The sequence below is a fragment of the Lathyrus oleraceus genome, chromosome 3 (assembly GCF_024323335.1).
Source record: "Lathyrus oleraceus cultivar Zhongwan6 chromosome 3, CAAS_Psat_ZW6_1.0, whole genome shotgun sequence".
Classification (NCBI taxonomy): Eukaryota; Viridiplantae; Streptophyta; class Magnoliopsida; order Fabales; family Fabaceae; genus Lathyrus; species Lathyrus oleraceus.
The window spans coordinates 151470908-151487551 of NC_066581.1; the positions used below are offsets into that span (position 1 = coordinate 151470908).

Here is a 16644-nt window from a genome sequence, read left to right on the forward strand (position 1 = left end):
ACAACACCCAGTATATTACTGGTTTTTCCTTCGTAGTTTGATAGAACCATATTGTGATGTCGGAGATCATCGTCGCACTTCCCTATTTTCTTGAATAGGGTATAAGGAATTAAATTGACGGTTGCACCCCCATCTACAAATACCTTGTTTATTGTTATCTCATCAACCTTCTCCCTTATAAACAAAGGCTTCAGATGATACATCATCCCTTGGCTAGGTCTTTCGAACATGGATTTTTGCTCCTCAACCACACCAATATTCATAACATAATAGCACAATGGTTTTCCTCTAACAGTTTCATCTGGCATAAAGTCTTCCTCTATTTTAGAGACTTCTGATACCATATTGTATTCAGTCGGCAACATTGATACAATGCCGCAGTTTACGATGAAATCATCACCATTGGTATCATCATTGGTATCGTTATACATGTCTTCGTCGAACTCTTCGTCGGACTGGGGAGAGTATTCAGGCTCCCGTTCCGACTGAGAGGAGTATTCAGGCTCCTCCTCTTTTGATTTAAGCACCTCCTTTGGATCTTCTCATTTCTCTACCTGAGATGAACATTTCATATTTTGGAAAGACAATACTGCTTTCTTCCCTTTCGAATCAACAGTCATGGCCAATGTTTGATTAGCCACCATCTTTCCTTTTTCTACCTCCGCTGCCTTTGGGATTTGCCTCATTTGTCCATAGGTTTCGACAGGCTTCAAGTGTGGAGTCGTAGCCTTTTCCCCAGCTTTTTTGTCCCGCTGGTAACGCCTCCATTGTGTTATGGTCATTGGGTTTTTTCCTTTGTAGTTGGGAGAAACCACATAGCCCTTTGTCTCAACCTTCTTTTTCCGGAAACACTGTTTCTTTGTCTAAGTCTAATACTCTCCACTTTGGTCTCTTACCCACCTTTTGGTTCACCGATTCCACCCACTTCTTCTGTGGGACATCTATTGGCAGAAGGAAAGTCCTCGGTCGAGGCTGCTGGAACTGCCTCATATATTCTTTGTTTCAACGTGGTACTCCACATTTGTCGAACACGAATTTTGGGACGATAGGCTTCTCCTCTTTTGATGCCTTCTTTTTGCCAGACTCCAGTCTTTCTACGGCCTTCTCGTCGAACACAACGCTGCACTTCAGACATAGGATCGCTTTTGACCCACTTACTTTGCATTTCTCTTGGAAATTCGTCGGGTTTCTGCCGGGTTAGGGATAGGCTAAAACCACGAGAGGCCTTCGAGGATTTCTGATGCATCTTTGGCCAAGTTCGAGAGAATCCCCCACCTCCTCCTCGACCAGAAACCCCAGTCCGACAAGAGGAGATGGCAGATGAAATGGTCGAACAAAAGTATCAGGAAGTTGAACAGATCCCTAGGGTGGCTCGAAGGCCTCTCGTGGTTTTAGTCAATATAAACCAGGATCCCAGCTAAGTGGTCAGGCATATTCGATAAGAGGCAGGGACTGGATAGCAAAACTTAGAGGCTATTGTCGAGCGGATCATAGTGAGAAATGGAATAAGCCCAAGCCTAAAGAGGTCGACATACTCTTCGCCTTTACCAGATTTTTGTTTTACAAACAAAATTTCCTAGGGGGTAGAAAGTTCCGAAATTCACCAACTTCGCCGGAGATACCGAAGAATCTACCGTCGAACATGTTTCCAAGTATCAAACTGAAGCTGGCGACATAGAGAATAATGAGGATTTGAAGTTGAAGAAATTTCCAAGTTCTCTTACAAAAAATGCGTTCACATGGTTTACGACGCTACCTCCATAATCCGTCTAAACATGGGCGCAATTAGAGAGATTATTCCATGAACAGTTTTACATGGGGCAATCGAAAATCAGTCCGAAAGAACTAGCCACCATCAAACGAAAGATCGATGAGTCAGACGATCAGTATCTAAATAGATTTAGACTTTTGAAATCTAGATTCTTTACTCAAGACCATGTGCACGGGTTAGTCGAGATAGCCGCAGACGGGTTAGATTATTCCATAAGAAAGAAATTAGATACTCAATATCTGAGGGATATGGCACAATTGGCTAACAGAGTTCGATACATAAAACGCCTGAAAGCTGAAAAGACCAAAACTGGTTGATACCATAAAAAAGAAAAAGTATAATATATTGCAATCGAGGGATGCTCTTGTGACGATGAAAGGTTGATCGATGAGAGCGAGGTCAACATGGCAGAACTCAAGTCGGGACCTCCATACACGTGTAAATTTTTAAAACCATCAAAAGGGAAAAATCCCCCCGAAGTTGAAAAAACAGATAAATACGTTGCAAAGACTTACACATTTGATGTATCTAAGTGTGACGAAATCATTGATCTATTGGTTAAAGATTGTCAAATCATCGTCCCCCGGGGTTTAAAGGATCCCCCTCTAGAACAGAAAAAGAAAAGGGGATTCTATAAGTTTCATAATTTTCTTGGTCATAAAACTTATCAGTGTGTTCTTTTCAGAGACTTGGTGCAAAAGGCATTGAAAGAAGGGAGACTTCAATTTGGTGAAAGGCCAAAGATACAAGTGGACTCTGATCCTCTGAAGGTTGAAGAAGCTTCATATTCTGAGCCTCCCGAATGCATGATGGTGGAGACTATTGATGGTCTCGTGGAATCTTCGGATGTGGTATCTTTACCTGAGTCTTTCGAAGTACTAATGGTTGAAACTACTGATAGTTTCAACAAAAAGGAGGCAAGTGGACTGCTATCAGCCTATCCCTAACCCGGCGGAAACCTGGCGAATTTCCAAGAGAAATGCAAAGTAAGTGGGTCAAAAGCGATCCTATGTCCGAAGTGCAGCGTTGTGTTCGACGAGAAGGTCGTAGAAAGATTGGAGTCTGGCAAGAAGAAGGCATCAAAAGAGGAGAAGCCTATCATCCCTAAATTCGTGTTCGACAAATATGGAGCACCACGTCGAAACAAAGAATATATGAGGCAGTTCCAGCAGCCTCGACCGAGGACTTTCCTTCTGCCAACAGATGTCCCACAGGATAAGTGGGTGGAATCGGTGAACCGGAAGGTGGGTAAGAGACCAAAGTGGAGAGTATTAGACTTAGAGAAAGAAACAATGTTTCCGGAAAAGAAGGTTGAGACAAATGGCTATGTTGTTTCTCCCAACTACAAAGGAAAAAACCCAATGACCATAACACAATGGAGGCGTTACCAGCGGAACAAAAAAGTTGGGGAAAAGGCTACGACTTCACACTTGAAGCCTGTCGAAACCTATGGACAAAAGAGGCAAATCCTAAAGGAAGCCTTGGTAGAAAAAGGAAAGATGGTGGCTAATCAAACATGGGCCATGACTGTTGATTCGAAAGGGAAGAAAGCAGTAGTGTCTTCCCAAAATATGAAATGTTCATCTCAGGTAGAGAAATGAGAAGATCCAAAGGACGTACTTAAATCGAAAGAGGAGGAGCCTGAATACTCCTCTCAATCGGAGGAAGGGGAGCCTGAATACTCTCCCCAGTCCGACGAAGAGTTCGACGAAGACATGTACAACGATACCAATGATGATACCAATGGTGATGATTTTATCGTGAACTGCGTGTATCAGTGTTGCCGACTGAATACAATATGGTATCAGAAGTCTCTGAAATAGAGGAAGACTTTATGCCAGATGAAACTGTTATAGGAAAACCATTGTGCTATTATGTTATGAATATTGGTGTGGTTGAGGAGCAAAAAGCCATGTTCGAAAGACCTAGCCCAGGGACGATGTATCATCTGAAGCCTTTGTTTATAAGGGAGAAGGTTGATGAGATAACAATAAGCAAGGTATTTGTAGATAGGGGGGCAACCGTCAATTTAATTCCTTATACCCTATTCAAGAAAATAGGGAAGTGCGACGATGATCTCCGACAACATAATATGGTTCTATCAAACTACGAAGGAAAAACCAGTAATATATTAGGTGTTGTCCAGGTCGATTTGGCTGTTGGAATGACGACATGCTCGATGCTTTTTATGATAATAAATTCCAAATCAAAATTTAACCTACTCCTAGACGAGAATTGATCCATGGGATAGGAGTAGTACCCTCGATTGTGCATCAAAGGCTCATAATATGGCGAAAGGATGAAATTGTAGAAAACATTGAAGCTAACCAGAGCTATTACCAGATCGGTGAGGCCAAAGGTTTGAAGAAATCCTTCAACCAGCATTTAGAAAACCTTGCACCTTGCGATGACGAATCAGTGTTTTATACTTCAGTCAACACAGGTCGCATGTTGAACCTTGATCCCGACCATAGATTCATCTGGGATGCTGAAGAAGCCAGAGATGGTAATTCCATCTACGGGGTGGCCTGCAGTCGATAGAGATGACTGCTGAGTCGGAAGGTTTGGCTCGAATTTTGGCCTATTTGGCTGAAAATAAAAGATAGTCAACCTAGAAAGGGATAAACTTCAAAACTTGGCTCTCAAAGCCAAAGAGATAGAAGATGGTCGATGAGACCAAACAACAACTTCATAAAGTTGAAGGCTTGATTGCATCTATGACAATAAGCCTTTGGGCTTTGAGAAAAACCCATTGAATGAGTTGTAAAAAGTGCAAGCACAAAACCTACTCGAAGAAATTGATTTAGGAGATGGAGTCACGAGAAGACAAATGTACATAAGTACCAAAGTTGGGTTAAAAATGAAGGTTACACTGATCAGAGTATTGACAGAATACAAAGATTGTTTCGCCCGGGACTATAACGAAATGTCTGGTTTAAGTCGAAGTGTGATGGGGCATAGATTTCCTATTCAACCTGAGAAAAGGCCAGTAAAGCAACATCCTCGATGCTTTACTCCGGAGATCACTGTAAAGATTAAGCAGGAGATCGAAAGACTTCTAAAAAAACCGATTCATAAGAACTGCAAGGTATGTCGAACAACTAGCTAATATAGTACTTATCATTAAGAAAAATAGAACTCTCAGAATCTATATAGATTTCAGAGATTTAAATAATGCTACTCTAAAGGACGAGTATTTGATGCTCGTGGCGGAGATGCTAGTCGATTCGGTCGTAGGTTTCGAGTATCTGAGTATGTTTGATGTCTATTCCGGCTATAATCAAATCCCCGTAGCAGAAGATGGTGTCCCCAAGACGGTGTTTCGATGCTCTGGAGCTTTGGGTACATATGAATGGGTTGTAATGTTTGGTCTAAAAAACGTAGGGGCAACCTATCAAAGAGCCATGAATGCCATATTCCATGATTTCATTGAAAAAATTATTCAGGTATACATTGATGATATTGTGATAAAATCGTCATCTCAAAATGATCATCTTTATCACCTTTTACGCTCGTTTGAGAGAATGAGAAGATATGGATTAAAAATGAATCCATTAAAATGTGTTTTTGGTGTACATGCAGGAGACTGCTTGGATTTCGTGGTACACAAGAAAGGCATTGAGATCAATTAATACAAGACAAAAGCAATTTTGGATCTCAAGCCTCCGTCGACAAAGAAACAACTCCAATATTTATAGGGAAGATAAACTTCTTGAGAAGGTTCATATCGAATCTAAGTGGCAAGATGAAGTTTTTTTTGCCACTCCTCAAGATCAAGAAGGAAAGTGATTTTCACTGGGGACAAGAGCAGCAAGAGGCTTTTGACGCCATCAAAGAATACCTTATGTAACACCCCAAATAAAGAAAAAAGAATTTTTTAATTAAGTTGATAATATAATTATTAATTTAATTAAATAAATTGGATTATTGGATTATTATTATTATTATTATTATTATTATTATTATTATTATTTTGGAATAATAATAATTGGAATATATATATATAAGTGGGAATAAAGAAAAGGGTTTCATTCTTAACAAAGAAATTTCACGTGAAACTCAGAGAAGCTGCAGAGAAGAGGAAAAAGGGCAAAGAGCCGAAAAGCACGGTTGAGGAACGGAAAAGCTAAAGCTCAGAGAATTGCCGGATTAACTCAGGTAAGGGGGGTTTATCGTCGTTTAATGGGTATTATAGATTAACATGTCATGGGTAGTGAGAAGCCGTTGATTTAACCCTAATTGGGACTGTATATGCTGAAATTGACGTTGGATAAACCGTGTTAAAAACTGCAAATTGAATTGATAGTTGTGTGAGTCGTAAATGTTAGCCTATAGCACGGATCACAATTAAAAACTTGATTCGGCACTACTAAATTAAAGACAAATTAGGTTTTCTTAGAAAGGGTTTTAGATGCGGAAGCGGCCGGAAAACCTGATCTGCGTGAAGCTGACAGAACTTTGGAATAACTCAGAAAATCTGAGTCTGCGCGCGAGCGGTCGACCATAGGGTCGGCGTGCGCTGACCCGTGGGGCATGCGCCGACTGCATGCGTCGACGCAAGGCATTTTGGCGCCGACCCGTGAGTTCAGCGTCGACCCTATGCGTCGACGCAAGGGGTCTTTGCGCCGACTCCCTCCAGTTGAGCAGAGCCTTTGCGCCAACCGCGAACTTTGAGCTGACCCCTACGGTCGACTCAAAGCCTTCAATTTTGTTCGTAGACGTGCATGATGGTTTTTTTGTCAGCAGCGAAACTTGATAACACTGTTGCAGTGTGGAAAATAGTTGATTTTTATGTTGTAAATGCAATTGGTAGTTGCCTTATTGCAGTTAAATTGATGAATAAAAATTGTTGGGTTTGTGTTGTAAAATGTTGATGCAATTATGTTGAAAAGTTAAATTTTAAGTTGTGTTGAAAAATACTGAGTTGTAGGCTGATGAGCCAAAGTTGATTTTAAGTTGCTTTGTTGAAAAATACTGAGTTGTAGGCTGATGAGCCAACGTTGATTTAAGTTGTTTTAGTTGAAAAGCTGTTGTGTTGCTGTTGCTATTATGTTGTTAAAGTTTCAAGTTGTACGTGTCATATACATCCATATGCATTAAGTCGGAGCTTCGTCTCACACCACGTTGGCCTGGATTGGCAAGATTATGGGGCTTTTGCTCACACCACGTTGGCCTGGATTGGCAAAAATATGGGGCTTTTGCTCACACCACGTTGGCCTGGATTGGCAAAATTTTAAGTTGAAAGTTGAAGGCTTATGCCTTGATGCCCACTAAACTGGAAATGATTTTAAGTTGGGAGTTTTGCTCCAAATGGTACCACATGCATGAAGAGTCGAGTCTCATTGAGTTGCATTTTATGTTGTTATTGAGTTGCCTTTACGTTGTGTTTGAATATGATAATTGAGTTGACTGTGCCGTTGCCTAATGCATGATATAATTAGGGTGATTAACGTGTAGAATTACTTAACATAACATGATAAATTATAATATTTGTTATATCGATTGAGGAACTCACCCTTACAGCTATATTTTTCAGGTAACGAGTAGTGAGTCGAATAGAAGCTAGTGCTTGAAGTCTAGTGTGGTTAGAGGGTCATGCTCTGATAGATGTAACATCGGGACGGGATGTTTGAATTGTTGAATAAATGTTAATTTTGATGAATTACAGATGTTGAAATATTTTATCCGCTGCGTATTGTTAAAGAAGTTTTATGTTGAATAAAATTGAGCATGACTGATTTTATATTGACTTTTGTGAAGAAGTTGTCATGTGACACCCTTGAGATGCATGATTACTCTGATATGTATGATTTAATTGTTGTTGTTTTATTATTAAACATTTGGGGGTATTTTAGAAGGGTGTTACATTAGTGGTATCAGAGCAGGTCGGTCCGTCCGGCCAGTTGTCGTGTCGTTTTGTCTAACAATTGTGTATTGTTACCAATCTAACTTTAAGTTGTGTTGTATTGATAAGTTGAAATGGCTGGAAGGAATGACGCTGCAATGGCTGCCGCAATGCAAGCAATGGCACAAGCTGTGCAGAACTTGCCAAATGCTGGTGGGGATGCTGGATCACGTAGCTTGGCGACTTTTCAGAGAGAGAACCCGCCGGTGTTTAAAGGAAAGCATGATCCAGATGCAGCCTTGGGATGGTTGAAAGAGATTGAGAGAATCTTCCGTGTTATGGATTGTACTCCAGCTCAGAAGGTTCGGTATGGTACTCACATGCTAGCAGTCGAAGCTGATGACTGGTGGCTAGAGACTCACGAGAGGTTGACCGCGGCAGGTGAAGTCGTTACTTGGGATGTATTCCGTAGGGAATTTCTGAGGAAGTATTATCCAGAGGATGTCCGTGGTAAGAAGGAGATTGAATTCCTTGAGCTGAAGCAAGGAAACATGTCTGTCACGGATTATGCTGCGAAATTTGTGGAGTTGTCCAAATTTTATCCTCATTACACTGGTGCTGGTGCTGAATTTTCAAAGTGCATCAAGTTTGAAAATGGATTGCGCTCTGAAATTAAGAAGGCTGTTGGGTATCAGAAGATACGCATTTTTACTGAGTTGGTTGATAGCTGCAGGATATTTGAAGAGGACAATAATGCTCATTACAAGATTGTCAGTGATCGCAGAGGCAAGCAACATCAAAACCGTGGCAAGCCGTATGATGTTCCAGCTGGAAAAGGGAAACAAGTAGCTGCTCCGGCTCAGAGGACTAGTAGGGGAGGTGCTCCTACTGGTGTAGTTTGCTTCAAATGTGGCCAGGCTGGTCATAAGAGTAATGTATGTACTGCTGAAGTGAAGAGGTGTTTTCGCTGTGGTAAGACTGGGCATGCAATAGCTGATTGCAAGCACAAGGAAGTGATTTGTTTTAATTGTGGCGAAGAAGGGCATATTGGAAGTCAGTGTTGGAAGCCGAAGAAAGGGAATCAGTCAGGAGGCAAGGTCTTTGCTTTATCGGGTTCTGAGACTTCTGCAGATGATCGTTTGATCCGAGGTACGTGTTATATTAATGGCTTTCCTCTTGTAGCTATTATTGACACAGGTGCGACTCATTCCTTTATATCTTTGGGTTGTGCTGTGAAACTTAAGTTAGAGGTATCTGAGATGTTTGGAAGTATGGTAATTGATACTCCTGCGAAGGGTTCAGTGACTACTACTTCGGTTTGTTTAAATTGTCCTTTGAGTATTTTTGGTAGAGACTTTGGGATGGACCTAGTGTGTCTTCCACTAGTGCAGATTGATGTTATTCTGGGTATGAACTGGTTGGTGTTTAACCGAGTTTCTATCAATTGTTTTGATAAGACGGTAGTCTTTCCTGAGATTGAGGAAGGAAAGAGTTTGTTTCTATCAGCAAGGCAGGTGAATGAAGAAGTAGCTGATGGGGCAGAGTTGTTTATGCTGTTAGCAACTTTGGAGGCCAAGGATAAGATGGTGATTTGTGATCTAGCCGTGGTGCGTGATTTTCCTGATGTGTTTCCTGAAGAGGTGAATGAATTACCACCAGAACGCGAAGTGGAGTTCTCGATTGATTTGGTACCTGGTACTAGACCGATATCGATGGCTCCGTACCGTATGTCTGCTGTTGAGTTAACTGAATTGAAGAGTCAGTTGGAAGATCTGTTGGATAAGAAATTTATTCGTCCGAGTGTGTCACCGTGGGGTGCGCCAGTGCTATTGGTTAAGAAGAAAGAAGGTACTATGAGGTTGTGTGTGGACTACAGGCAACTGAATAAAGTGACGATCAAGAATCGGTATCCTTTGCCGAGGATTGATGATTTGATGGATCAGTTGGTTGGTGCAAGTGTGTTCAGCAAGATAGATTTGAGATCTGGGTATCATCAGATACGTGTGAAGACTGAGGATATTCAGAAGACTGCTTTCAGGACAAGGTATGGACATTATGAGTATTCTGTAATGCCTTTTGGTGTAACTAATGCACCTGGAGTATTTATGGAGTATATGAATAGGATTTTCCATCCATACCTAGACAAGTTTGTTGTGGTATTTATTGATGATATTTTGGTGTATTCGAAATCGGAAGAAGAGCATGCTGAGCATTTGAGAGTGGTTTTGGAAGTTCTACGAGGAAAGAAATTATTTGCTAAATTGTCCAAGTGTGAATTTTGGTTAGAAGAGGTAAGTTTTCTTGGTCATGTGATTTCAAGAGGTGGTGTTGCTGTTGATCCTTCTAAGATAGAAGCGGTATCTAAGTGGGAAGCCCCGAAGTCTGTTGCTGAGATTCGAAGTTTTCTTGGTTTGGCTGGTTATTATAGGAAGTTCATTGAAGGGTTTTCTAAGTTGGCGTTACCGTTGACGATGTTGACTAGAAAGGGGCAAACATTTGTTTGGGACTCAAAATGTGAAGAAGGTTTCCAAGAGTTAAAGAGAAGGTTAACTACTGCTCCTATTCTGACATTACCGAGTTCGTCGGAACCATTTGAAGTTTACTGTGATGCTTCATTGTTGGGTTTGGGTGGCGTGTTGATGCAGAATAAGCAGGTTATAGCTTATGCTTCAAGACAGCTGAGGATTCATGAGAGGAATTATCCGACGCACGATTTAGAGTTGGCGGCTGTGGTGTTTGTTCTGAAGTTATGGAGACATTACTTGTATGGGTCAAGATTTGAAGTTTTCAGTGACCATAAAAGTTTAAAGTATTTGTTTGATCAGAAAGAGCTGAATATGAGACAGAGGAGATGGTTAGAGTTTCTGAAGGATTATGACTTTGGTTTGAATTACCATCCGGGGAAAGCAAATGTAGTGGCTGATGCGTTGAGTCGGAAATCATTGCATATATCTATGCTAATGGTTAAGGAGTTGGATTTAATTGAACAGTTTAGAGATTTGAGTTTGGTGTGTGAGAGTACTCACAATAGTGTTAAATTGGGAATGTTGAAGTTAACAAGTGGTATTCTGGATGAGATCAGAGAGGGTCAGAAATCGGATGTGCTTTTGGTTGATAAGTTGACTCTAGTGAGCCAAGGTCAAGGTGGCGAATTCAGAATTGATGAGACTGGTATTTTGAAATTTGGTAGTCGGGTGTGTGTTCCGGATGTTACAGAACTTAAGAAGAGTATTCTTGAGGAAGGACATCGTAGTGGGTTGAGTATTCACCCTGGAGCTACGAAGATGTATCATGATTTGAAAAGGTTATTTTGGTGGCCGGGAATGAAAAGAGAAATTGCAAGTTTTGTGTATTCCTGTTTGACTTGTCAGAAGTCGAAGATTGAGCATCAGAAGCCGTCTAGGCTAATGCAACCGTTGGCTATTCCAGAGTGGAAGTGGGATAGTATCAGTATGGACTTTGTTTCTGGTTTACCGAGAACAAGTAAGAATTTTGAGGCTATTTGGGTGATTGTTGATAGATTGACGAAGTCGGCTCATTTCATTCCGATCAGAATGGATTATCCGTTAGAGAAATTGGCTGAGTTGTATATTGAGAAGATTGTAAGTCTGCATGGTATTCCGTCGAGTATTGTTTCGGACAGAGATCCTAGGTTTACATCGAAATTCTGGGAAGGTTTGCAGAAGGCTTTGGGAACTAAGTTGAGATTGAGTTCTGCATATCATCCGCAGACTGATGGTCAGACTGAGAGGACGATTCAGTCATTAGAGGATCTTTTGAGAGCTTGTGTTTTGGAAAAGGGAGGTGCTTGGGATTGTTATTTGCCTTTGATTGAGTTTACCTACAACAATAGTTTTCATTCGAGTATTGGTATGGCACCGTTTGAAGCTTGTATGGTAGGAGATGTCGGACACCGTTATGTTGGTATGAGTCCGGTGAGAGTGCTGTGATGGGACCGGAGATTATTCAACAAACTACGGAAAAGATTAAGATGATTCAGGAGAAGATGAGAATTGCTCAGAGTCGTCAGAAGAGTTATCATGATAAGAGGAGGAAGTCACTTGAGTTCCAAGAGGGGGATCATGTGTTTCTTCGTGTCACTCCGATAACTGGTGTTGGTCGAGCTTTGAAGTCGAAGAAGTTGACACCGCGATTTATTGGTCCTTATCAGATTTTGGAGAGGATAGGAGAAGTAGCCTATCGTATCGCTTTACCGCCGTCACTTGCGAATTTGCATGAGGTTTTTCATGTGTCTCAGTTGAGGAGGTATATTCATGATCCGTCGCATGTGATCCAAGTAGATGATGTACAGGTGAGAGATAACCTGACTGTTGAAACATCGCCTATGAGGATTGAGGATCGAGAGTTGAAGCAGTTGCGGGGTAAAGAGATTGCCTTAGTGAAGGTAGCTTGGGGAGGACCAGCAGGTGGCAATGTGACTTGGGAGCTGGAGAGTCAGATGAAAGAGTCCTATCCAGAGTTATTTGCTTGAGGTATGTTTTCGAGGACGAAAACTCTTTTAGTGGGGGAGAGTTGTAACACCCCAAATAAAGAAAAAAGAATTTTTTAATTAAGTTGATAATATAATTATTAATTTAATTAAATAAATTGGATTATTGGATTATTATTATTATTATTATTATTATTATTATTTTGGAATAATAATAATTGGAATATATATAAGTGGGAATAAAGAAAAGGGTTTCATTCTTAACAAAGAAATTTCACGTGAAACTCAGAGAAGCTGCAGAGAAGAGGAAAAAGGGCAAAGAGCCGAAAAGCACGGTTGAGGAACGGAAAAGCTAAAGCTCAGAGAATTGCCGGATTAACTCAGGTAAGGGGGGTTTATCGTCGTTTAATGGGTATTATAGATTAACATGTCATGGGTAGTGAGAAGCCGTTGATTTAACCCTAATTGGGACTGTATATGCTGAAATTGACGTTGGATAAACCGTGTTAAAAACTGCAAATTGAATTGATAGTTGTGTGAGTCGTAAATGTTAGCCTATAGCACGGATCACAATTAAAAACTTGATTCGGCACTACTAAATTAAAGACAAATTAGGTTTTCTTAGAAAGGGTTTTAGATGCGGAAGCGGCCGGAAAACCTGATCTGCGTGAAGCTGACAGAACTTTGGAATAACTCAGAAAATCTGAGTCTGCGCGCGAGCGGTCGACCATAGGGTCGGCGTGCGCTGACCCGTGGGGCATGCGCCGACTGCATGCGTCGACGCAAGGCATTTTGGCGCCGACCCGTGAGTTCAGCGTCGACCCTATGCGTCGACGCAAGGGGTCTTTGCGCCGACTCCCTCCAGTTGAGCAGAGCCTTTGCGCCAACCGCGAACTTTGAGCTGACCCCTACGGTCGACTCAAAGCCTTCAATTTTGTTCGTAGACGTGCATGATGGTTTTTTTGTCAGCAGCGAAACTTGATAACACTGTTGCAGTGTGGAAAATAGTTGATTTTTATGTTGTAAATGCAATTGGTAGTTGCCTTATTGCAGTTAAATTGATGAATAAAAATTGTTGGGTTTGTGTTGTAAAATGTTGATGCAATTATGTTGAAAAGTTAAATTTTAAGTTGTGTTGAAAAATACTGAGTTGTAGGCTGATGAGCCAAAGTTGATTTTAAGTTGCTTTGTTGAAAAATACTGAGTTGTAGGCTGATGAGCCAACGTTGATTTAAGTTGTTTTAGTTGAAAAGCTGTTGTGTTGCTGTTGCTATTATGTTGTTAAAGTTTCAAGTTGTACGTGTCATATACATCCATATGCATTAAGTCGGAGCTTCGTCTCACACCACGTTGGCCTGGATTGGCAAGATTATGGGGCTTTTGCTCACACCACGTTGGCCTGGATTGGCAAAAATATGGGGCTTTTGCTCACACCACGTTGGCCTGGATTGGCAAAATTTTAAGTTGAAAGTTGAAGGCTTATGCCTTGATGCCCACTAAACTGGCAATGATTTTAAGTTGGGAGTTTTGCTCCAAATGGTACCACATGCATGAAGAGTCGAGTCTCATTGAGTTGCATTTTATGTTGTTATTGAGTTGCCTTTACGTTGTGTTTGAATATGATAATTGAGTTGACTGTGCCGTTGCCTAATGCATGATATAATTAGGGTGATTAACGTGTAGAATTACTTAACATAACATGATAAATTATAATATTTGTTATATCGATTGAGGAACTCACCCTTACAGCTATATTTTTCAGGTAACGAGTAGTGAGTCGAATAGAAGCTAGTGCTTGAAGTCTAGTGTGGTTAGAGGGTCATGCTCTGATAGATGTAACATCGGGACGGGATGTTTGAATTGTTGAATAAATGTTAATTTTGATGAATTACAGATGTTGAAATATTTTATCCGCTGCGTATTGTTAAAGAAGTTTTATGTTGAATAAAATTGAGCATGACTGATTTTATATTGACTTTTGTGAAGAAGTTGTCATGTGACACCCTTGAGATGCATGATTACTCTGATATGTATGATTTAATTGTTGTTGTTTTATTATTAAACATTTGGGGGTATTTTAGAAGGGTGTTACACCTTACAAAGCCTCCCATTTTGTTACCACCTAGTAGAAATAAAAATATGAGTTTGTATATTGCTGCGTCAGATACAACCATAGGAAGTATGTTATCTCAAGAGGATGTTTGTGGCATCGAAAGACCCATATACTACCTCAGTCGAATTTTGATAGATGTTGAAACTAGGTACAATCTGATTGAAAAACTATGCATATGCTTGTACTTATCATGTATGAAATTAAAGCAATATATAAAACTAGTTGATGTTTATGCTTCATCTCATTATGAATTTATTAAACATATGTTGTCTAAACCTATTCTGCATAGTCTGATTGAAAATGGGCACTAGCATTAGTGGAGTTTTCTTTAACTTATAAGCCTTTGAGGGCTATGAAGGGCCAAATAGTAGCAGATTTTATAGTAGATCGTGCTATAGTCGAACCTTCACTAAACATGGCTGATACAAACCCTTGGTGGTTATATTTCGATGGGTCAAGCCATAAGGATGGAACAGGAGTTGGGGTATTAATATTATCCCCACAAGACATTCCGACAAGGTTCAATTGTAGAGTAAACGGAAAATGTTTCAATAATGAAGTAGAATACGAGGCCCTAATAGTTGGTCTTAAAATCCTGAGAGATTCAGGGGCTAAGAAAATAGAGGTTAAGGGAGACTCGGAGTTGGTGATTAGACAAATCACACAAGAACACAACTGCATTAAGGAAAATCTACTGATGTACTACGCAACTATTAGAATACTTCGAGGTCATCAGCATTATGCACGTGCGAAGGATGGAGAACCAAGAAGCCAATGAGTTGGCCCAAATTGCCTATGGGTACAAGGTATTAAAATCAAGACTCAAGGATATTATTAAGATACAATAAAATATGGTGTCAAACATACCGCCATCACCTGATATGGCAGTCCCAAAAACAAGGGGGAAGGGGACTCTGACGACAGCTTCAGTTGTGAAAACAGTTTTAGCTGTGACGAATGTCTCAACGACGAATGTCTCGGAAATTTCGAGTTCGACAATTTTGCAAGTCACGAAGTTTTGGCCATTGAAAACTTGTCACAATCATATTGGAGAAGACCAATCATAGAGTACTTAGAAAATCCAATCGGAAACACGGACAGGAAAATCAAGTACAGGGCTCTAAGTTATATACTTCTGGGAAATGAGTTATTGAAGAAAACCCCAGAAGGAATATTGCTCAAGTGTCTTGGAAATACAGAAGCCTACTTGTCCATATCTGAAGTACACAGTGGAGCCTGTGGAGCACACCAAGCAGTCCATAAGAAGAAATGGTTGTTATTCCGACAAGGTGTTTATTGGCCAAGTGTGTTAAAAGACTGTATCGAGTTCGGTAAAGGGTGTGAAGAATGTAAGATGCATACTATCGTCCAACATGTACCAGCAAGTGAGTTGCACGTAATTATCAAGCCTTGACCTTTTAGGGGATGGGCGTTGGACGTCATTAGTGAGATTGGACCGGCTTCATCGAAACAACAAAAGTTTATCCTAGTCAGAATATACTATACAAAATGGAACGAAGCTATCCCTTTGGTAAAGTGGATCAGGAGGCTGTGATCGAACTCATTCAAAAACACATTGTATATAGTTTTGGCATTCCGAAAACCTTTACCATAAATCAAGGTTCGGTTTTTGTGGGAAAAAAGATGCAAGAATTTGTCGTCGAAATAGGCTTCAAGTTGGTAACTTCTACACCTTATTACGCACAAGAAAATGGTCAAGTCGAAGCAGCCAACAAAATGATAATTAGTTTAATCAAAAAACATGTTGCAAAAAAGCCTAAAAATTGGCACAAGACACTAGACCAAATTTTACGGGCTTGTCGAACATCCCCAAAAGAGGCGACGAATTCGACGCCTTTTCGTTTGACATTTGGGCATGATGTTGTATTACAAGTAGAGATTTGTTTAACAATCAGTCAGGGCGCAACACTAGAACGATATTCAGTAGGAACAATATCGGGATTTGATGTTCAAAGAATTAACTGATTTAGACGAAGAGAGGTTGGCCGTAATGGACGTATTGATACGATAAAAAGCGCGCGTGGCCAGAGTGTACAATAGAAGGGTTAAAACGAAAACCTTTGCGGTAGATGATTACGTTTGGAAAGTAATTCTACCTATGGATCTAAGAGATCGAACCTTAGGAAAATGGTCTCCAAAATGGAGGGACCGTTTCAAATTATCTGAATGTTTACAAACAATGCTTACGAAATTCAGGAACTGGGCATGGATCGAAGGATGTTAAGCGTAAATGGGAAATATTGGAAAAAACATAAACCTATGCTACAAGAGATTCAAGTCCAAACATCATGAAAGCATTCATTAAATTGTTTAAACAGATAGGAAGGCATTACAAAATGTTCAACCTACCTTAGAAGGGCCACCACAAAAAAGAAAAGTCAAGCGGGAAATCTAGACTTAAAATCCTCAAAAAAGGTCATCTCATGACCGACTGTCCAGAAAGC

The 16644-nt window shown here is 40.5% G+C and overlaps 1 protein-coding gene across 1 annotated transcript; it reads left to right on the plus strand.

Annotated features, from left to right (window-relative positions):
* The first annotated feature begins 15688 nt into the window (after positions 1–15688).
* Positions 15689–16165, plus strand: LOC127130145 (uncharacterized). The gene has a single exon (XM_051059209.1). It carries the CDS (start codon positions 15689–15691, stop codon positions 16163–16165), a length of 477 nt encoding a protein of 158 aa, XP_050915166.1.
* Positions 16166–16644: the final 479 nt, after the last annotated feature.